At 42.6% G+C, this 21,437-nt stretch overlaps 1 protein-coding gene across 15 annotated transcripts in view; it reads right to left on the reverse strand.

Annotated features, from left to right (window-relative positions):
• LOC111073116 (protein phosphatase 1 regulatory subunit 12A) overlaps window positions 1-21,437 on the reverse strand; it is a 32,016-nt gene that overhangs the window by 1,660 nt on the left and 8,919 nt on the right. For 3 of the 15 annotated variants that reach the window (XM_022365257.2, XM_041594162.1, XM_041594163.1), the window contains exons 3-20: window positions 20,563-20,675; window positions 19,938-20,492; window positions 19,782-19,867; window positions 19,163-19,318; window positions 18,882-18,998; window positions 18,597-18,687; window positions 16,427-16,531; window positions 16,222-16,350; window positions 15,590-15,791; window positions 12,805-13,581; window positions 11,518-11,662; window positions 11,200-11,451; window positions 10,721-10,818; window positions 10,423-10,491; window positions 4,170-4,318; window positions 4,008-4,098; window positions 3,252-3,338; window positions 1,429-1,909 (exon numbers count right to left, since the gene is read on the reverse strand). In XM_022365257.2, coding sequence (XP_022220949.2) covers window positions 1,793-1,909; window positions 3,252-3,338; window positions 4,008-4,098; window positions 4,170-4,318; window positions 10,423-10,491; window positions 10,721-10,818; window positions 11,200-11,451; window positions 11,518-11,662; window positions 12,805-13,581; window positions 15,590-15,791; window positions 16,222-16,350; window positions 16,427-16,531; window positions 18,597-18,687; window positions 18,882-18,998; window positions 19,163-19,318; window positions 19,782-19,867; window positions 19,938-20,492; window positions 20,563-20,675 — 3,339 coding nt within the window. In that variant the 3' untranslated portion in view covers window positions 1,429-1,792. Of the gene's footprint in view, window positions 1-1,420; window positions 1,910-3,251; window positions 3,339-4,007; window positions 4,099-4,169; window positions 4,319-4,554; window positions 5,709-7,735; window positions 7,844-10,422; window positions 10,492-10,720; window positions 10,819-11,199; window positions 11,452-11,517; window positions 11,663-12,804; window positions 13,582-15,589; window positions 15,792-16,221; window positions 16,351-16,426; window positions 16,532-17,190; window positions 17,310-18,596; window positions 18,688-18,881; window positions 18,999-19,162; window positions 19,319-19,362; window positions 19,633-19,781; window positions 19,868-19,937; window positions 20,493-20,562; window positions 20,676-21,437 lie in introns of those variants that run through there. The other 12 variants (XM_041594164.1, XM_041594165.1, XM_022365259.2 and 9 more) reach the window with 12 other exon arrangements.

Consider the following 21,437-nt stretch of genomic DNA (forward strand, 5'->3'; position numbering starts at 1 on the left):
AGTACGAGTATCTATGAGATCTGTTCAATGATTCGTGTGCTCTTCATGACTTCATGACGCGTTTCGTGTGCCATGATAAGCTATAGGCGATCGGTTGGTCATATATTGTCGAATTAATCACATGAATACAGATGCCTGATGCGGATGCCAGATGTTCTGGAGATATGGTGGATAATGCCGTCCCATGGCATGGGGACGGAATGGAAAACGATAAACAGCGTTATGTTAAATAAGAACGACAGTGGACAAAGGTTTCGTTTATTTCATAGCTCAGGATCGGTCGATGGGTATTGGTGTTGGTGTCGAGAACACACACAAAGGGATAAACAAATTGGCATATAAAACTTGTAACAATATCAACAACAAGAGGAAAAACTCCATAGAATAGTTAGAATAGACACTAAATATGGTGTGTGTATACATATATGTATGTATGTATAATAAAGTACGATTATTAAGTAAAGATTTATTGCATATATACATTCAGAATGCTTCAAAATGTTTTCAATAGAAAATTTAAAATCTAAATACAGAGTTATAATCCAGATTAATGATTTATATACGTATAAGCTTAAGTTGGATCGCAAATGATATAACTACAATATATTATTCTTTAATTTAAATAATTTATTTTTTTATTTATTTTTAAAATCTATTATTTTTAGCAGTGAGCATGATCTTTGGTGGGATCTATGTCCAAAATGTGTCTTTATAATTCGAGCAAAGTTTTTTTATAAAAAGATCGATGGAAACAAAGGAAAATCTAATTGGCTTTTCTTTATTTCCTATTTTGTATTCCTCTCTAGGTTACAATCCAACTTCAGCTTTAGTAATCAAATCCTTTAAGAAATAAAACTCAGGCTCTAATATCCAATAAGAAAAACGTTTTTGAAACACTCCATAAGAAAGTTATTGATAAAAAATATATTTTTTATTAGGTTTATTTATTTTTTTGGTATGTGTATAACAACAAAACAACAACAGCCAGCTGATAATAGTATTTGGGCGCAGGTGGTTCATAGAAATGTCACATGTCAGGGTCTGGTGGTGGGTCTGATTTACCGTAAAGCTTCCAGCATCCACTAGACCACTGTTGTACCTTTCCCTTCTCCCCTCTGATGTGCGGCTGGACAGAGAGCAGATCCTTTGACCGGGGGCCCTGGTGCTGATGCTGTGAGTTTGATGCTGATGGTGGGGCAATTGAGCGTTTTGCGCTTCGTTGGCTTTTGAATTAACTTTACTTTGATTCGTGTGTGAGTATAGTTTTGATTTACGTTACTTAATCAGTGCGGTTACAGTTCAAGTGGTTTGTGGTTCCCATAAGTACATATGATATATTGATATTGTATACACATAATAAATTCGCAAACATTTTTTGATCTAGAGCAAAACAAGCCGTGGGAACAAGATTGTACTATATATGTATATATATATATATATAAAAGATTTTCGCTACCCATAGAGTTCATCGAAGCTTTAGATTATTGATACGCAGATGTTTCTATCTGTATGTATTGCCAGTGAGCGGTCCTCAAGCCCCATAATGAGCTCAAAGGTAACCACTAATTCCACTTAATTATTGTTACAAGTGCTGATATATTCGGATTATACTTATTTATCATTCGAGTATTCAAAACGACATCTAAATGTGTTAAATATAGTATTCAATATATAGAGACGATAACGGTATTCGCGCATTTGTGAGATTGTTTGCTTTTTGTTTTTGTGGTTCTGTGTGATTTGGGTGGTGGGGGGTTGTGCTTAGGCGATTGAAATGCGTTTCGATATAGCTCTATTTGGCCTTGGCCAGCTGGCTCTGGGCCGATGTGGTCAGCTTTGAGACGACCCGCGTGAGGGCACGGTTCTCGGCGCGCAGGCGGTCGTTCTCAGTCTTTAGCTTCTGCAACAGCTAAAAATCACCAATCAAAAAAAATCAAAACGAAATCATACAAGAACAGCGGCGACGCAAGAAAATATAAAAACAATCGATCGATCGATGAGGCGCGTGGGAAGAGAGAGAGAGAAAAGAAAAACAAATTTAAGTGAGCTTTTGTTTTTGAATGAGAGATAGCGCGCATTGCTTTATAACGGTTAAGAGAGTGCGAGAGATAGACTTATAACGGTCAACGGGTAACGTGTAACGGATAACGTGTAACGCATGTGGGAGGAAACAGTGACCAAAAATCATAAAAGGATGACAATGATGATCGACAGAATGAGAAAGAGAGTCTGACAATGACAATGACAATGATGATGATGATGATGAGAGAGAGAAACATAATGGAGAAGAGTAGTATCTGATGTAGATGAAATCTCGAGGCATGTCTGATATTTGATGTAATTGCAATTCATATTGGGAAATCAAACAAATAAACGGGATGACAAAGATGCCAATTTTCGGTGGAGGAATGGGGTCAAAACAAATGGCAAACAGAAATCAAAAACAATCGCTTCAATGTACAGCAGATATAAGACATTGTAAATCGAATTTAGATAAAACAGTGTCACAGAGTGGACTAGGCTAGGTAACTTGGTGTTCTTTGGTATAAATAGCAAAACTGGCCAAAAGGTAAAAGCAAGAAACGAAAGGTATTTTAATGAAAATATGTATTGCTACAACGAGGGGTGCAAGGGGTGTAGCAGGAATAGGCAGGAGTTGGAGGAATCAGCCAAAATTACGGATTCTGATCATAAGAACAGAAAGCACAATTCGCTTTAGTCAATTTTCTTAAAATAATAATGGGTTAATAAAGAAAAAATCAATCACTACGAAAATGAAAGAATTAGCTTCGGCAGCCGAAGCTCTAGATACCCTTGCAGATCGATAGTTCCCATGTCAGCTACACACATTAACTAGCGATCATTTTCCTTCAATCTCACGTACTGTAAAATAAGGTATTTGTGATGTACCAGATTGAACAAAAACGGACAGACATTCTAGTACAATCGTAATATCTGCAAGGGTATAAAAACTGAATAAGATTGGAACGCGGGTTGCATGCAGCCCTGTGTTATATCGATAAGGAAAAGCAAAAATCAAAACTTTTGGCCAAAATAGAAAAAAAAGATAATCTAAAAACAGTATAATCAGAAACAGAAAGGGAAATAAAGAACAGTGGAGGGAAGGCAATCAATTTCGACTCCTGTTCTCAGAACACAATTTCAATTTCAAACAGCAACAATAGTGGCAGCGGCAGTGTCAGTGGCAGCCGCTAGGGCTTACGGATAGCAAAGGACTCGTTTGTAATTACCTTGAGCTCTTCCTCCAACTCGGAGAGCTTGCGTTCCATAGCTCTTCGTTCACGTTTCTCAATCTCAGAGAGTGAGTTTTTAGTGGTCTGCGAATGTGAAATGAAACAAGATTTTGTTTTTTTTTTCTTTTTCTTTTCTTTTTTTTTCATATGGTAATTTTTGTTTTTGGTGTTGCTTTTGTTGGTTGGTTTTTTTGTTTGTAGTACAGTGTATAACTGTTGTAGTTCTTGTTCAGTTTTGGTGTTGTTTTTGGTGGTTTGGTTGGACAGAGATCGCAGAGAAGGGGAGATGCGATGCAGCGAGACAGAACGCGAGCAAAAAGCTTGACATGAGACGAGGCAGAGCGAGGCAAAGATGTAGAGAGAGTGTCGCTAAATTTCTAGTGCATGAGCAAGGTGTACTTGGGTACAAGGTGAGGTAATCCCACGGGAATATCTCAACTTATATAAGTACACCTTTGGCACGGATGATTTTGTAAGAGTGAGTGGGTTATTGAGTGAATGTATGTATAGATCTGAGAGAGAGCACTACTCTCTCCCGGGGACAGAAGAGGAGATACAGAGCTGAGATGCAGAGAGAGAGAGCTTTCTGTTGTTTTGTGTGTGTTTGTTGTTTTTGTTGGTTACTGCTAAGAGTATGCTTTTGCTTTGCTTTTGACTTTCGTTTCTTTTCTCTTGGAGAGAGTTTTGAGTCAGAGGAGTAGTAGTAGTAGTGGGCTGGTGTGGGCGTGGCAGGTTAGGGCAGTGTCTACTTACGGCATTGGCGAATCTCTCGAGTGTCGCGCGCGTTTGCACAACTTCGTCATCCTTCTGCTTGAGCACTTGCTTCAGCTTATCGTTCTCCAATCTGTGTGAGAAAGTGGGACGGAGCAGTGAGCAACGATTATTGCCCGAGAAAGACAGTTGCAATATACTCACTTGGCTGCTTCCCAGAGCGCCTTGTAGTCAATGCCATCGCCGTTCTCCGCCTTGTCGCCGCTGCTCTTCGACTCGCTGCTGGTCGTGCTCGTTGCGGCCGTACTCGTTGTGCTGCCCAGTCGGGAGCGAGACGTGCGTTCGCTGCCGCTCTGCAGGTGAGGGAGAAAAGTAAACGGGATTAGAATCGAATTAACATGGGATTGTGTTCTCTTTGAGGTAATACTATCAACAACAACAACAACAGCAGGAGAAAAAGTACTGCCACCAAAAGCCAAGGTGTATTAAAACAAGGTGAGCATTTCCAGACAGCCCACTCAATGGGTTCGATGAGCGATAATCGCTCACCTTGTATGAGCACACCTTGAGCCTGGAATCCCTTGCTTACTTCATAGCCCTCGCTCTTCTCGGAGGAGGCGCTAATGGATCGTTGAGCGGCGCTCCGGGAGCGTGTGCGATTGCGCGACTTGCGCTCCTGTTCCCGCAGAGAGTTGCTGCGAGTGGCCGCAATGGCTGCCACTGTGGCGGCGGGGCTCACGCTGCTGCTGGTCGTCGGGGTGCTGCTGCTGCTGTACGGGGAGGCAGTGAGGCTGCTGTTGGAAGTGGACAGGGACTTGGTCTTCAGCAGGCGAGAGCCCTTGAACGAGTTGGAGGCACTCAGGCCGGGGGACTTGAAACTGAGCGAGGCCGTGGTCACACCGTTGTCGTAGCTGCTCGAGTAGGGGCTGACATAGCGGTCGCTCGAGTACGCGGAGGAACCCGCGCCAGAGGAGTAGGCGCTGGATCCGTACCTGGAGCTGTCGTAGCCCCCACCGCTGGCTGTACCGTTCGAGGACGACGTCGAGGAGGATGCGGTGGAGAGAGAAGAGGAGAGAGCAGAGGATTTAGATTGACCGTAGCTGTTGCTTTGCTTGCTCACGACAATGTGGTAGTGGCTGCCCGAAGAAGCTGCAGAAGCTGATGACGACGGCAGATAGCAGTAGCGGCTGCTGTGAGGCTTGGCAGTGGGCGTGGAGGCTATGGAAGTGGTGGCGTGGCATGTGGAAGAGGAGGCGGATGGGGATGCAGCTGCAGCTGATGGCCCACTGCCGGCGACTGTCGGATGCGGAAGCTGGTGATGGTTAGCCTGATGCTGGTAGTGATTGTGGTGCTGATGGTGATGGTGAAGATACTTGGCTGCCGAGGCGGATCCGCCACCACTGTACTCGTATCGATTACCGTTCCCATAGTTCGAATAGCCCCCGGAGGAGCTGCGTCCGGCCCCGCCTCCGTACAGGCTCTCCCGTGAGCTGTACACACTGGCGTAGGGGCTCTGGTAGCTCCCACTGCCGCTACTGCTGGGGAAGTAGCCCGTGCTCAGGGGCCGGCTGTTGCTGCTGCCGCTGCCGTAGCTGCTGCCATTATAGTTGTACGCACTTGACCCGGAGCCCACACCACTCGCTCCGGTGGATCCCACCCTCGAGGAAGAGAGCGAGCGCCGGTGACTGGATAGTGGCGCCTGTGCGCGCGATCTTGAGCGAAAGGACATGTCGCTGACGGACACTAGAAGAAAGCACAGGCCCCATTAGTACATCTCCCACCCCGGTTCGTATATCAATCGTCGATATTCAATTGCAATTACGCTTAAACAGTCCGCCCAGAGCCACATGACCGGAATACCCTGACAGAGGGGGTATTTTCTATTCAGGAATTGTGAACAGAGAACGTATACAGAATCGTATACAGAAGGTGTGTAGCCGGTATAATGAAATTTACTACTACTGGAGGGATGCTTAATTTCTTGTTGACATTTCAAAGATATGCCCCCAAAGCTCAATAAAGAAACTTCTTAAAATTTCCAGAACTTAGTGCCTTGAAGAAATCCCCCCCATTTAAGAGCATTCAAAATTCGATTGCGATTGATCTTTGTTCCATTTTTAGACCTCGAGCACAAAAGGCAATTACGATTATAATCAAAGCGAGCACAAAATGTTCTTGAATTTGGTATAAACAAAAGGAGGAGGAAAACAAACAACTCTTGTGTGTATTTACACATGTACAGATCAAGATATATGTATGTATATCTGCGTATATACTCGTATTCGTATCCGATCTCTCAATATGGAGAACGCAATATTGACATGTGGTTTTCACTGTGCGTCCACAGATCGTTTCTCCTGTGGCTGGGGCTGGTGCTGCACTAACAAACCATTACGTGACGTCAAGACATAAATTTTGACAATTTTCCTTGTGTGGATCTGTACAGATTCTCTCTCTGGGGTTTCTCTTAGTTGTATCGAAAACAGATACACGCCATGATCTATGGTGGATAGTCAGTGTGCTGCCTATTTATTTGTTTCTCTAAGTTGATGCTCCTCATCCTCCCCACACCCACGCGACACAAAACAACAAACATGAAAACGAACTGACAAGAAAACGTTTTTCTTTTCAAGCAATTTTCCAATGCATATAATTTACGATGATCTGTGTCTGTTTCCTAGTATATCCATGCCATATACCTATGTATATATAGACACCGGTGGTCTATGGTCTATCTATAGGACGGCAGGCCATGAATGAAGCGGCTTTTCCCCCAAGCAATTTTCCCCGAGCGCTTAAATGTTTGGCCTTTTGCAATAATTTCCCTCTATTGAATGCCTGCTGCTGCTGTTTCGTGTTAATTCAAACATTTAACGTGGCTAATATCGCATAAGAAACGAAATCTTTTGGAACATACTCGTAAAATATCTGTGGTGGTGTCATGACTAAGAAAAATGATCGATGGTCGGGGGAGCACATTTAGAGGATTACGATGGGGAAATGCTCATTAATAAATAATTAGATCTATTATTGTTAGAGTTTTGTAATAATTATTTCTAATATATTTCCAATGGATCATTTTCTTTAATCTATTTATTTTTCTTCTATTGTAATGTTTTGTTTTGGATTATTTGTATAAGATCTGTCGAGAGATGTTCCTAAGAGTTGTTATGGATATGCTGTAGTGTGTAATGTTTCCTCAATGTTTACCAAATATTTTTTTTTACAGCCTTCTGTAAATCCCGAAAAAGATTACGAAATCCAATGCAAACCTACTTTAGAAATTACCTTAAAATTCGTTGGAAATTTTAAGGGATCTTCCTATATCACGCTAATCCTGATTCTGCTTTAGAGATCTTTTTGTACGTCTTTTCATTATAATCTTTGTGACTTATCGCATATTAAACTTTAACATTTACTGAAACAACAAAATCACCAAATCAAATTAAAAACTTATCAAAATAGCTGCCCATATTGGCAGCAGCATTAACTTGAAATGTCCAAAAATTATGCGCAGTAGTCCCCCAAAAAAGGAAAAGCCAACTTTTTGTTTGCTGCTGGCGACAGTCAAATCAACTCTGACTCTGTCTCTGGCTCTGCCATCTGCCGATCCCCCACTGATCTGTTTGGATATGATCCCAGGGGTAAGACGATCTAAGCGTATTGCAATTGATTTTTCTTTGACACGTTCGATGACAGCTTTTGTGGTTTTTTTTTTTTTGTCTCGATGCACTTGACGTATTGAATTCTTGTGTTTAATTGGGATTTACATTAAAGTTTAGACTGGTTTGTTTAGAGACGGTATTAAATGCTGATTCTGATGCTGAACTGATAGATGATCCGCTGTGCTGGCCGCACAAAATTCAACTGTGCTGCTAACAAGAGATTTGAAATGTTTTATTCGAATGAGAACTTGCCGCACGATCAGAAATAAACCCCAAAGAGAATCAAATCTATTCGAAAGAGAGGCAGTCAAAGCGGCAAAGAGCTGCCTCTAAGAGAGATGAAAAGCCGGAAAGAACAACACGGCGATAATCAGAATACTATAATAATTTCCATTATGAAAACAGCAAATATTAAAAGCCACCACAAAGAGTTGTTAGGAAGGGAAAAGAGGTGCAGGAGCAGGAGATTTTCACTTGAAATTGCGCACACAACATTTTCTCGTGTGTTTGTGTGTGGGGAAAATGTGCGAGTTTTCACCTGGTCTAAATTTAGTAAATCGCACACGTATTTGGCCCAATGTCCGAGACGTAAAAGTGTTAACTATGCTGGGGTCAGAGCCTCAGCAGCAGCCAACAGGGGGAGCTGAGGGAACCGGCGTACCAGCCCCAAGAACTGGGCCAAAAGGCGAAGCACAGTCATTGACACATGACAGATGCACCAAAAGAGACAGAGAGAGAGAGAGAGAGAGAGAGACCGAGAGAGAAGGAAAGCCTATTTCGGTCTATCTCTATATTTAGAGGTAGAGTGCAGTGCGTATCCCATTGGGGAGTTTTTGGGGGAGAGCTCTTGCTCCATCATAACTGGGCCAGAAGCAAGCCCATGCCCATGCCCCGCTCTGCTGCAGTCCAGCGGTTTACACTTTCGTTGAATGCATTTCGTTTTAAAAATAGCAAATGACGATCGCCTCGGTTCCCTGGTTCCCCCCAGGAGGGAATGAGGAAGCAAATGCCTGCCAACGGCGGAAAATGCAAGCAAGTAGGAGCTTTAGAGTCAATTGTTACGTTTACAAGATATCCATTGATAGTGGCAGAGAAAGCGGAAATAAGAGAAGACATACTGAGAGTAATGATAGCCACTGCTGATGTGGATCAGGCATCTCTTTTTGGTCTTTCCATTTCTAGGAAACTCTCAGTTTGCATTACCCTCCCTTGACTCGGCATGCCCTGCATATGCTCTACGAGTACACGGTACGAAAAGCAAACTGTTATAAATTTAGCACACAAATGTTATATTGGAACATCTGTCTCTCTTCCACCGCTCTTGCGCCTTCTCACGGTGATGCGCTTTTGGCTAAAAACAAAGTTCAATGTACGTGTGTCAGCGATTTGTTGGATGTCTGCTTAGTTTCTCATTATTATTGCAATTCTTTTTTGTGGTTTTCCTTTTGTTTGGGCTTTCATTTGGGTCGTACTTCGATAATTGCCCAATCTGTCATAGAATGTAAAAATGTCTACGAGCAACGATTGTGAAAGTGTTTTTCTCCCCCAGGATGCACTCTTTTCAGACGAGCAGAAGAATATTAGATAATGCAAACACTTGACATCGTCAATCAGCTGCAAGTGACACATTGGACGCATGCATCAGCGTCAGAGAGGCTGCCACCGACGGATGCCACTAGACGAATGGTTTTTCCAATAGTTTAACAGAGGGACACAATCTCAAAGTAAGGAAAATCGAAATTAATGAACTTGGAGCCTGTGATCGTAACAGAATCTACATATGAATGAATTTTATAGATTTTTTTATCTTATTTTTAGAGCTTTTCGGACAAATCGAAGAAATATTACTTTAACTTAAATAAATGAAACATTCTCCGAATCTGATTTCCTTTTTTCATAAAATTACAAACCATGAGATCGGATTTCAGAAATCACAGACCTAGTCACTATATAAGTGATCCAAAAAATTAACAATCAGAGCCTTAAGTTATGTGAACATTGAGAGAACTTTCTATATTCATAAAAACGTTTAGTATATTCTATGTAAAAATTCAAACAATTGTCCAATAATTAACAATAATTTAGAGAAGAAGCAAACGTAAACACTAATATTTTTCATAAATGACAAAATGCACTCAAAAATTGTCTGATAATTGAATAATAGGCGACAAACGGCGGCTCTGACACTTGCCTCAGATAAATTGTTAACAGGTTTTGCTGCTGCTGCAGCATTTTTAGCCACAAATTGGACGCGCACTAATAGTTCTGGCCTCGGCCATGAAAGGATTTCGCAGTAGCCTTGCACTTACGAGTGCACCGACTGTATACTGATCCCATTCCACAGCCACATTCAAAGCAGCCGCAGCAGCAGCAACAGCATCCACATCCACAATGCCACGTGCACCGTTTTCTAATGGCAAATCATAATTTCGTTTTTGGGTCGTCTGCTAATTTGAACAGACAGCATGATGGGTGGGAGGGAGGGGGTACAGAGCTACTTTGAAGGACAAAATGCGGCCAACGGGGTAACGATCTAAAATATGACAAGGTGTGACGGAATGGCCAGCAGCCGGCCAGCCAAAACATATTTGTGGGAACACATCAGAGGACAAAGAACGAAAAAAGAGTGTCAGGTGCGCACCGCACGGAAACAAGCACCTGACACACATTTTAATTACTTGGCAAGGTGTGAAAATTCAATTGCTTTTTAAACAGTTGCTGCAGCTGTTGTTGTTGTTGAAAATTTTTGGAAATTCTCAGATAGAAAGACACGAGAGAGAGAAAACACTCACCTCCTTGTCCTTCTCCTTGTCCTCATTGTCATTGTTGGACGACTCGTTCTGACGCTCGGGATCCAGTTCCTGCAGCAGCAAAAAAAAAAGAGAGATTTTTCTTATTTAGTATTCGCCTAATCTTTTGACTAATTAGCATTTGCACTAAAAATAGTTGGCACGCTGCTCTCCGGCTCATTTGGTCTGACAAATGGCCTGGCAATTACGTACAGAAAAATGCGTACAGATACGCCACGTATACGTACGATCTGTGATCTGAGCTGATCAGTGCGGGGGGGCATGGCTGAACAATACTTACATCCATATCAATGTGCACCACGCCGGTCGATCTGCGTTTTGGCTTGCGGCGTCTCTGTATGACGGTCTGTGTGCGATTGTCGTTCTCCTTGTCGTTTTCTGTTGGTGGGAGAGCATTTAATTAATTTTACAGTTCAAAGGTAATAATGATATTGATGTATTAAGGAGCTCAAGTACTAATTCTGAATATTACAAAATATTCTACTAGATTAAATATATCGGTCCAAAGGGGATGCAATGAATTACATGGATTCTCATGGCTAATTAATGATTTTATATTTTAAATATATAAAAGGGACTCCCCATTAACAGTGGAGGTCTTAGTCATGTGGTATGTCTCTGTATATATCCATTTTCTATTAAATTCTTGATAATTTTCGAAGCTGCCCCTTAATATACCCATGCTCAACGAAGCTATACATTCCGAATCCATTCCATTCATTCCCGAATCATCTTCACTCTTGAATACTGTCCCCTTACCCTTATCGTCATGGCTGGATGTGGCATTGGTTGCTGCCGCTGTTCCTGCTGCATGATTGGCACTGGTTGCAGACACTGAATTGGAGGTTGTGGTGGCTGTTGTGGTAGCTGCTCCTCCCGCTCCCGTTCCTGTGGATGTCGTTTCATATTTGCGCAAAGCTGGCGCGGCATAGGCGCTGCTGTTGTTGGTGCTCTCGCTGGGCGCAGAGATGGGGCGACCCACAGAGTTTAGTGACTGATTGGAAGCGTTGACTATAACCAAAAGAAAAACCATACGAATGAGCATCATTGAAGGATAAGAGTATATCAGGTACTCACGGGCATTGGGACCACTGCTGATGCGTCGCTGGATACCAGTTGTGGTCGACAGATTGGCAGCGGCCATTACCGCCGGGGCGCTGGGTATAATAGTGCTGTTGTTGGGCGGATATGTACCGCCGCCGGTGATGTCCTCCAGCTTGAACTGCAGGTAAAGATACTTGTATTATTATGGGAAGTACATTCGTATGCTTTACAAAGTCTGTGGTCACAAAAAGTCTATTATGTTTTGAAATGTTTTTCTCTAAATATATATTGGTTTGTTTTGTTTTGTTTGTTTGTTGTTTTGTGTGCAGAATGTGTGTGTTTTGTCTTACAGAAAAGCTATGCTGGAGAATGTTTCTTTGGGCTTTTGTTTTGTGGTTTGTGTGCAGCGGCAGTTAGTCTTTAATATACATTTAGTAATAGTCAAAAATTTCAACAATTAATCCAGACACCATTTGCATTTGGGGTGTAAGCCACCATTTCCATCAGTTAGAGAGTTCCCTTAACACTTATTAAACCTAAGCTAAAGCAGCTTCTGTATTCTCCCGTGAACCACCATTTGGATTAGAATTATTAAATAGCATGCATTATTATATATTATAAATTGTTAAGGAATATCCACAAACAAGCAGAAATCAGCCAAAAATTTAAGCCGTTCATATTGCTGCAATGTTGAGGAAAAGTTCATGTCTGATTCGATATGATTCTGGAGACAACAAAATAATACATACATAAGTAATAAGTAGTTGCTATTGCAGCTGTAGAGTATTTAGATTCAAGCATAAATTATGAAATTATGGGCAAAATGAAAACATAAATGGATATAAAAATACAAAATGCGTAATGTGAAACTAAAGTAAAAAGGGAAAACGTACTTAATAACAAACATTTCAGGCGTGTACAGACCTACAAAAAATAAAACATAACATCTAAACGAATCAAGCGGCTTACTAAAAAACGGCTAAAATACCCTTGCGATCGGAATTGAGATTAGATTTAATTTAGTTTGAGGTCAAATTTCAATTTAATTATTGATTTAATTGTAGCATTTTGGTCTTGCTCGTTACACATTTTATTATTGTAATATTTTCTTTGGTTTAACCGTTCTCTATAGCAAGGGTATTTCCGTTCTTCAGAAAACCATAGTTATTACAATACTAAATCCATGCTACACTTAGAGTTTAAGAAAAATATTATAGACAACCGATCGAGATAGTCTTATGTGGCATACAAATATATCTTGTATATAAGTAAGACTCTGGGTTTCGGTTAGAGGGTTCGGTTGGGTAGTATGGGGCATACCTTGGAGCCGGCATCGAATTTCAGGCGCCAAGATGGACGCCGTTCTGCTGTCGATGTTGATGTGGAGCTTCCACCCGCACCACCAGCACCACCTGTTGTTGCTGCTGATCCTCCACTGCTGTCCGTTGTGCGTCGTGCATACAAACTGAGCAGAGAGTCGCGGGCATTAAAGTCCGGATGTGCCAACACGGGCGAGGCGGTGTCGGACTTGGTATCCGTCTCCTGGCTGCTGCCAGACAGGCCACGCTTGTCCCGCAAGCGCACTGGACTCTCGAGCGAACCGGGCGTGGTCGAGGAGGATGACTTGATGGCCTCAGTCGGGGCCGCACTCAGTGGCAGATCTGTGGGCCTCGCCTTGTGCTGCTCGCTCTCCGCCTGCTGCTCGTCAGTCTTTTGTTTGTTGGATTCCACCTGCTCTTGCTCACTCTCAGCGCTGTCGGAGATCTTGTCCCGCCGCGAGACTATCGTGTAGCTGGCACTGACCACTGCCTCTGGATCATCGACATCACCCCCGGCATCGCCATCGCCGTCGTCGTCATCGACGACCAGAGAGCGTCTGGACGGCGCAGAGAGGGTGAAGCTGGCCGTGGTGTCGTTTGCACTTTGCACTGGACTGGGGGCCAGAATGGTCTCGATCTCCGTCTCGTCGCTGGTAGGTATTATGGCTGGCGGTGGCGTGGTGGGCGGTGGTGGCGGCTGCGGCTCTTGCTGGCTTTCATCGCTGATGGATGATGGTTCTGCTGTGGCTGCCGATGCCGCTGTTTCACTTGTTTCGTTCTGTTAATAATATTAGTTTTGGAACAAATAAAAAACAGTGGTCCTAAGGCGATGTTGTTTGCTCGAAAACAAAAATCAAAATATCTCTGGGCGCGGGGGAGGATAGCTACTAGACCGGTAATAAATAGATATATATACATAACATACGATTACGGATACGGATACGTAGAGTGCGGCCCGGTTTGAGAATACTCTACGGATGCATGCGGATGGGACATGCAAAATGAAAAAAAATCATCAACATAGTCCATGGACATACAAAACATATTCTATACATAGGATAATACGTGTACAGGCCTACTACAGAGATCGCACGTACCAGATCTCTATGTGGGATGGCCCATATCATATTAGAAAATAACTTAAAATTTGTAAACAATAACGAAAATACGAACAGGAATGGCAATTCCCGGCGGGTATGGTTCACTGATCGGTGATCGGCGCTGGATGCTGGCAATGCTGATGATGGTTGTTGGGGCGTTGGAAATCATAAAGTAATATGCTACGCTATAAAAGAATACTCAACATTGATGAGAGGCTGCACTTGATTGTCGCTGAGGCGGGCGGGGGGCGCACAAACTGCGGGCGAGGCGTAACAGGGCGTGGCAGAGGCACAAACGCAGAAAGAACTCAACTTGATTGGTGGTTAATCGAATGGGTGGCAACGTACGCTAAATGAGCACTGATTGATCGATGATGGAACTGATTGTAAAGTGATGACAACTAGCCAACGTATGTGGGTATGCTGGGAATGGTAGGACAACAACAAAAACAAAAACAGAATGCAACAGCCACTCAATATATGTCGCATTTCTAACTTATTTTAGGGATATCATACTGTTCTGATTATTGATTCATTTTACTCATTATCATTGTTAAATGAGCTATATTAATGGCTATTCGAAACTTGAAGAAAACCAACAAAAATGTGTTTCTGTGACACTGAGAACATTAAAATATCTTTTGCGTAAAATAGAATTACGTGAATATAGAATGTTGCCTGCAGAGCTCTAATTTCTCAAAGAAAAAGTGAAAAACGAAATGACCGGAAAAAAAAAACAAAATACATGTCGTGTGCATTAAATCTCTTTCGAAGCAGTACTTTTTTTTTAATAGATATTCAGACAACCAATTGATGGATCATTTGACATCATTACGCAGATTCTCATACTTGTTTTTATTTAGTACCAAGTTATAGGAAGCAAGAAACAGGAAACTACCTTTAGGTAAATATATTTTCTCCCCAAAACTTCTTCAAAACCTTAGACCTCTTAGACTTGAACGATCTATGCGGTATCACAACGGGCCGAAGCCGGCCTAGGTGTGTCGGGTTTCTGACGATCCCGACAGCCGCCACCTAACCTAACCTAACCTAGACCTCTTAAGTACGGGGAGTTATAGGTGTATATTTTTCAAAAAAAAATGCATAGCATACTTTTTAGCGACCAGAAGGAAACTGTTGCATTCGGTTTTGTTGGATGAATTTTGCTAAGCTACAATAACTATTTTAGTATACATACTATACTATATATGTTCATCCAAAGATGCGCAATTCAACCAGGATTCATTATTTGGATTGTTTGATTGATTGATTGCCAGAGTGTGTATTTGTGCAATATATGAATGAACATACACAGAAACTCACATAAAAAGATACAAAGGATACACAAAGAGATCAAGGGGGACAAGGGTACACCATAACCACAAGCAGTTTTTGTACTCTTTTTTCTATTAGTTTTTGGTGTGTTTTTGGACATTTGATTGATTGATTTTGGGGTTGTGGACTGCATGTGGACATCGTGTATGTGTGTGGATGCTCTGTACTCCCTACAGATAATGGGATAATGTATGCGATTCTATGGAAATGGAGAAAGGTGCTACTGCTACTTCTCTCTGGCGTTGACGAGTGTGGATGTTTGTAGATGTTTGATTTTTGTTCTGATTTGTGAATGATACTGGCTATTGATTGGGTGGTGGTGTCTTGGTCTTGGGACCCGGGAGTACTTACGGTGCCGCTGCTGTTGATGTTATTGTTGTTATTATTGTTGTTGTTGGCCATGCCCATGTTCTTCTTCTTGACCAACTCCTCGGCACTCTTGATCTCGTCCAGGGTAACACCCTGGGTGGACCGACGCGTCTCACGAACTCTCTTGGCATGCGCTTTGCGCTGTGTTTCGCTCTCTTCGTCACGCACGGGAGGTACAAAGGATCTAATGGTAGGAGAGAAAGAGAGCGAGAGATACGTGAGAATATAATAATTTGAAATTCCTTAAGTAATTAATTATTGAACGTATCCTAGCTGAAAGAACACTAACGGAATAATCATGCTAGACAAATCAAGGTAAATGGGAGCGGAAAAAAGAGTTAGCAGCACTGGTTTTGAGGTTAGACGTCAATTAACGACAGTAACAGATATTTTTGAGATTAGCAGTGCTTTCATTTGAGACTATGCTTTACTTAACGAAAAAGAAAGCCATCTTGCTTAGCAGCAAGTCAATATTTTGAGCTTAGGCTTTTCTTAACGAAAGCTACTTTGGAGGTTAGCGAAACGATCAGCTTAGCAGCAAGGCTAATTTTTTGAGGTTAGATTCAACGAAACGAAACACAAAACAGCTATTCTTTGCGGGTTTCTCGTATTACTTGAAGAAATTCTTGATTATATTGCCCGTCGATTGCTTGGGCGGTGGCTTGGCGCTCTCCGCATCGCTGGCACTGGCCGTAGAGGAGCTGCCATTATTGCTCTGGGCAGTGGTTTTTCCTGTAACTTGGCTAACCGTTCGACAAGGATCGCATAAATATTTTAAGAGTTGTATAAGAGTGTGGAATATTGTATAAGAGTACTAACCTGCGTATTGGTGGGGTCAGTACATTCGTCGATGGTGAACTGATGAGCGTTGTAGTTGCTGTGGCTGCTGTGCTTGTGGGCGTGGCAACTGTAACGGTCGGTTTCCTGCCACAAAAAGAGACAAAACAGAGGAGAGCATGTCATATAAGAGAGAGTGCTGACCAGCGCATAAGAGAGAACACAATCAAGAGTATAGGTAGACGACATTGGTGCGTGGCTGAATATAAGAGATTTTTAAACACAGTTTCGGTGCAAAATGGTATTTGGTTCTTGGGGTTATAGGAAAAAAGAAAAAACAAAGAAGCTAAGCGAAAGCAGCACAGGTTCAGTTACGGAGTTACGACACATTCGGTTAACAGTTATATATGAGTAGGCGTGAAAATTTTAGTAGTATTAGTAGCAGTCCACCATAAACTAGATCAGTTCTGTTCGGAATAGCCGGAATACTATATTTTGCAAATTAATATTTATCAAAAGTAGTTTAAATATACGTAGAACCAAAAAAATACGCAGATTTTTTGGTTGCAAGAAATTCGACTTCATTGCAGCTTTTTTGTATTCCTCGTTACTTATATTATTATGTCTTTAATAGGACTTCGGACAAAGTACGAAATTAAATCTTTTAGCTCTGAAATATTCCTAATAATCGATCCCTTATTTCTCTACAAAGTGATCTACAGAATACCGAATATCTGATCTAGTTTTAGGGGGTGGACAGCTCTGAGTGTGTGTGTGTGTGTGTGTGTGTGTGGTGCGAAACAAACCTGTAATACATTGAGTTATCTTTGAGTGAGGCCGATCTTTGTATGCTATAATATGAATTTGTTGTTGCAGCAGTGGATGCTGCTGCTGCAGCTGTTTGTGGTGTGCTTGTTGTTGTGTTGTTGTGCGTGTTGTTGAAAGTACTGGATGTTGTTGTTGCAGTGTTATTTATTCTGTTTGTTGTTCTTGTTGTTGATCCCAGCAGCAGAGCGCTTTTGTTGTTGTTATTGTTGTTAAATTTGTTGTTGTTATTGCTACTTAGATTATTGTTGTTATTGGAATTGGAATTATTCGCAGCAGCAGCAGCAGCAGCGGCGGCCGCCTGTGACGCCGCAGTCGCTGGCAGAATGGGACAGGAGTTGGCCTTTATGCGGGCTCGCAGCTCATTGTACTTTTGATAGAATCTGTGGCAAGCAGCAGCGGCAGATTGGACGTTGGACGTTAGACGTTGGTGCGGGCGGTGGCAGGCGTGTGGTGGTTGGTGGTGGCAGTGGCAGGCGGGCGGGCAGCGGGCAGGTTAGATTTTGGATAAGCGGGTTTTTTTATGATGAGTTGTTGTTGTTGGTTTTTGGCGGTGCGTTGGTGAGTTTGTTATCGATTTTGATTGGTTTGTTCAATTAGTTGATCGATAAATGAGCGGAGAAAAAGAAAGAAAAAAAAACAGAACAAAAACAAAATTTTAAAATGAAAAACAAATCTTTTCTTCTCTCTTGTTTGAGTGTGTGGCTTTTGGTGTTTGATTTTTGTTTTGGGATCTTTTTGCTGTTTCTGCTTCACTTTGCCGGAGTGCACTGGCTTCCGGATTCATGGGAATAAAACTGGACAAAAAGCCCTCTCCCCATATGAATCATAAGGAGAGAGCAGTGAGTCTTTGGCTATTTTCTGCATAGAGAGAGAGCAGTGTGTGATTTACTGCTCTCTGCAGTGAGAGAGAGATACCAGTAACGGGTACTGTTTCTTTAGAGAGGGAGCATGATTGGGCTAACTGTTTTTTCCCAGTTAGAGAGCGCATGAGAGCATTGCGGTATATTTAAACATTTACCGTACCCAAAATTCGCATATCATATTGTTGGATTTCGTTATCTGCTGTTTACGCTTTGATTTTGATATTCGTATCAGCATACGAACACAGGAGAATGAGTGTTTTTGCGATTGGCGTGTGTTTGTGTGTGTGAGTGTGTTAGGGGGGCACAATGATAAGCGATAAATGCAATCAGCAAATGTGAAACAAAAACTGCAAGAAAATCCACCAATTAACCAAAACTTTTGGCAGATTAATGAATATATATAGCTATATATGTATATATATGTAGGTTAATCTGTTATTTGTGGTATTTGGGATGTGTGTGTGTGTGTGTGTGGCACGCAGTTCTGTCAAAAGCATAGGGTTCTTTTATTCACAACTCACTTTTGATCATTCTCAAAGCTTTGGGTGCGTCGCAATATGACATCGTTGGCGCTCTCCGAGCTATTGCTGCTAAGCTCTCTATCAGGAACTTCTGCAATAGAGAGAGGGAGAGATCAGTTATCAGATCAGAACAGATCAGTTGGTACTATATATTGGAGTGCGTTTCAGAGCTTAAATATCGATCGATCTTGGCACAGATCCTTGTATTTAGTCCAATTCTTCTCTAAAATTTCTACTGGAATTGCCTCCTGCTTTGAAACGTACTGTTTTCCAACAAGTACTTACGATTATTAGTGGGACTGTCGTTGGGTACGCGTGGCATCTTGCGTCGCCAGGGTGCCTCTTCCTCGACTGGATGCTCGACGGCGTGGATCTGCTGTTGATTGGGCTTCACATTCTCGGCTAAAAGATGCAATGGAAATATGTTTTAGCTAGGAAATATTGAATACAGACAGACACACAATAAGGTAGAGACATGGAGTGGGATTAGTGGTGAATAAGCGGGCAGAGAGGGGAAGTTTTTGTGATTAATTCCTGAATTGAGACGCAAAACAAATGCCGACTACCTTCGCTCTCGCCAGATAGACTAGTGGTGTGTGAGGATTCCGTGGAATCGCTCAGCTCTTCGGCATCGCTCTCGTGGGCCACAGCATCATCATCATTATCATCATCGATTGGAAGCAAAGCTTCACTACTGGAGGCGCAGTTCGAACTGCTGGCAGCTGCAGTGTGCGTGAATTACAAGCAAAAGACAATAGACACAAAATACACAGAGAGAGAGAGAGAGAGAGAGATAGAGACAAAGAGGAGAAAGAGAGAACATACAGACATACAGAGAGAGTGAGAGATTGGGTATTTCTATGGTTTTCTATGGATGAAAGATGATCTTATCTGAAGATGATCGTAAAATGCTTGAATGCAAAATGAATTGCAAATTATACAAAGACGGAGAGGCAGTGGCAAATGTTTTACGATTACAATAAATGCTCCGACAAAACAGAACAATGTGTTTTTCTTTTTTAGCGCGCATGAGAACCTAAACAAAGGACAAAATACAGGACGCAAGGTGTTTTGTTTTTTGTGTGTTGTGCGAGAAATTAAAGAAAGCTTTTCGATTATTAGGAAAATCTCCATTCAGCTGAGGGACAGTTCTCTGGGGGTGGGGGGGAGTGTATGTGTACGCACCATCCTTTGTGGCATCAGTTCTCACTTCAACGCGCACCAGTTTGGTGGGTGTCTTATCCACATGATTTTCAATATCATCTGAGATTCTGTTGCAAGTAAATGACATTTTTCCATTGATTATTCGATATTGATTCGGATATATCATCATGGACCAACCTGATTTGACTAGATGGACGCCGCTTGTTGCGTTTGTTGGCCCGCAGTTCTTCCAGGAATTTGACTATTTTACGGTCGGCCACATCGATGCAGGACTGTCCCGCATAGTTGCGTATATCCATGTCGGCCAGGGATTCGACCAGCATTTCGGAAGTCTCCCGCTGGCCCCAGTGTGAGGCGGCATGCAGCGGCGTCCAGCCATCGTTGTCCTGACGATCAACATTACCGCGTCCCGCCAGCAGCAGGCTCAACACTTTCGTATAGCCCTTGGCGGCGGCCACATGCAACGCCGTGGCCCCTGTCTTCGGATGCGGCCTGTCCACCTCGGCGGCATCGCTGCGCAGCCATTTCTTGGCGTCGCTCAGCATCGCCTGCTCCTCGGCCTTGCGCGCCTGCTCCACATCGATGTTCAGCTCTCGGACGATCTTCTCCATGTAGTCGATCATGGCCATGTGCTGCACATCGATGGCCAGATCCAGGGCCAAATCCCCATCGCTGTTTACGGCGGCCACATCGGCACCATTCTCCACCAGATAACGAGCTATGCTCACAAACCTAACAATGAAAAGGATTCGAAATAGGATTAGGAATGTCAAACATGAATAACTTGGCTGTGGCCACTCACCCGCAGGAGGCTGTGGCATGCAGCGGCGTCCAGCCCTCGTTATCCTGACGATTGATGTCAGCACCACGCTCCACCAGAAACTCAACCATGTCGAGATTGTCATCGATGCAGGCCTGTAAACGGATAAGGAAATGCATTTGTCAGATACAATCGATTGAGTAAAAGATACAATGTGTAATGAAATCATCGCTGAATCAGCGTTCGAACAACGGCACTTGCATGACTCCCCCAAACTACTCGAATGGAATTAGTAATTTAGGAAACCTTTCGTCAAAAGACAAAGGCCGATTTTTTAAATATGTCCAACTGACCCCAAAGGAAAGGTTTTTCCGTTTTCCCATCTACGAGAGCTGCGTGCCAGCAGCACAATTTACTTTTATTATAAAGAAAAAGGTCAACGGCATGGCCATAAACCATTGAGTTTGCTGAAATGTATTTACATTTTTTCCAAGCTTTCCAAACAATTTAATTTCGAAATTTTCTTCCGAATTGTATACATTAAAAGCTGAATCAACCTTTGTGGCACACTCTAGAGTTTTTCCCCAGTGATTTTTCGCAGTGATTTTCTTTGTGTAAATTGTGTATCTAGTGAAATGTTTTACATTCCCTTGTTTATCTTTATCTGTTGCTAAAACGTTAATGTAAACATATGGAATGGACGAACGGGACGGGACACCCACAGACGCTCCAGAATGTTTCTTGGGTGTTTATGCGGATTTCCGCTGAAGCCTCCGCCTAGACATCTTCGACGACAACGACAGCGACACAACGATGATATCATCGTGTGGTGTGGCGGCGGCAACTCCGCCGGCATTGTTGCTTCTTTGGGGCCGCCGCTATCATTCTCCCTACCCCACCCCCGTCCACCAATCCCT

This window comes from Drosophila obscura, unplaced genomic scaffold (genome assembly GCF_018151105.1).
Source record: "Drosophila obscura isolate BZ-5 IFL unplaced genomic scaffold, ASM1815110v1 contig_208, whole genome shotgun sequence".
Lineage (NCBI taxonomy): Eukaryota > Metazoa > Arthropoda > Insecta > Diptera > Drosophilidae > Drosophila > Drosophila obscura.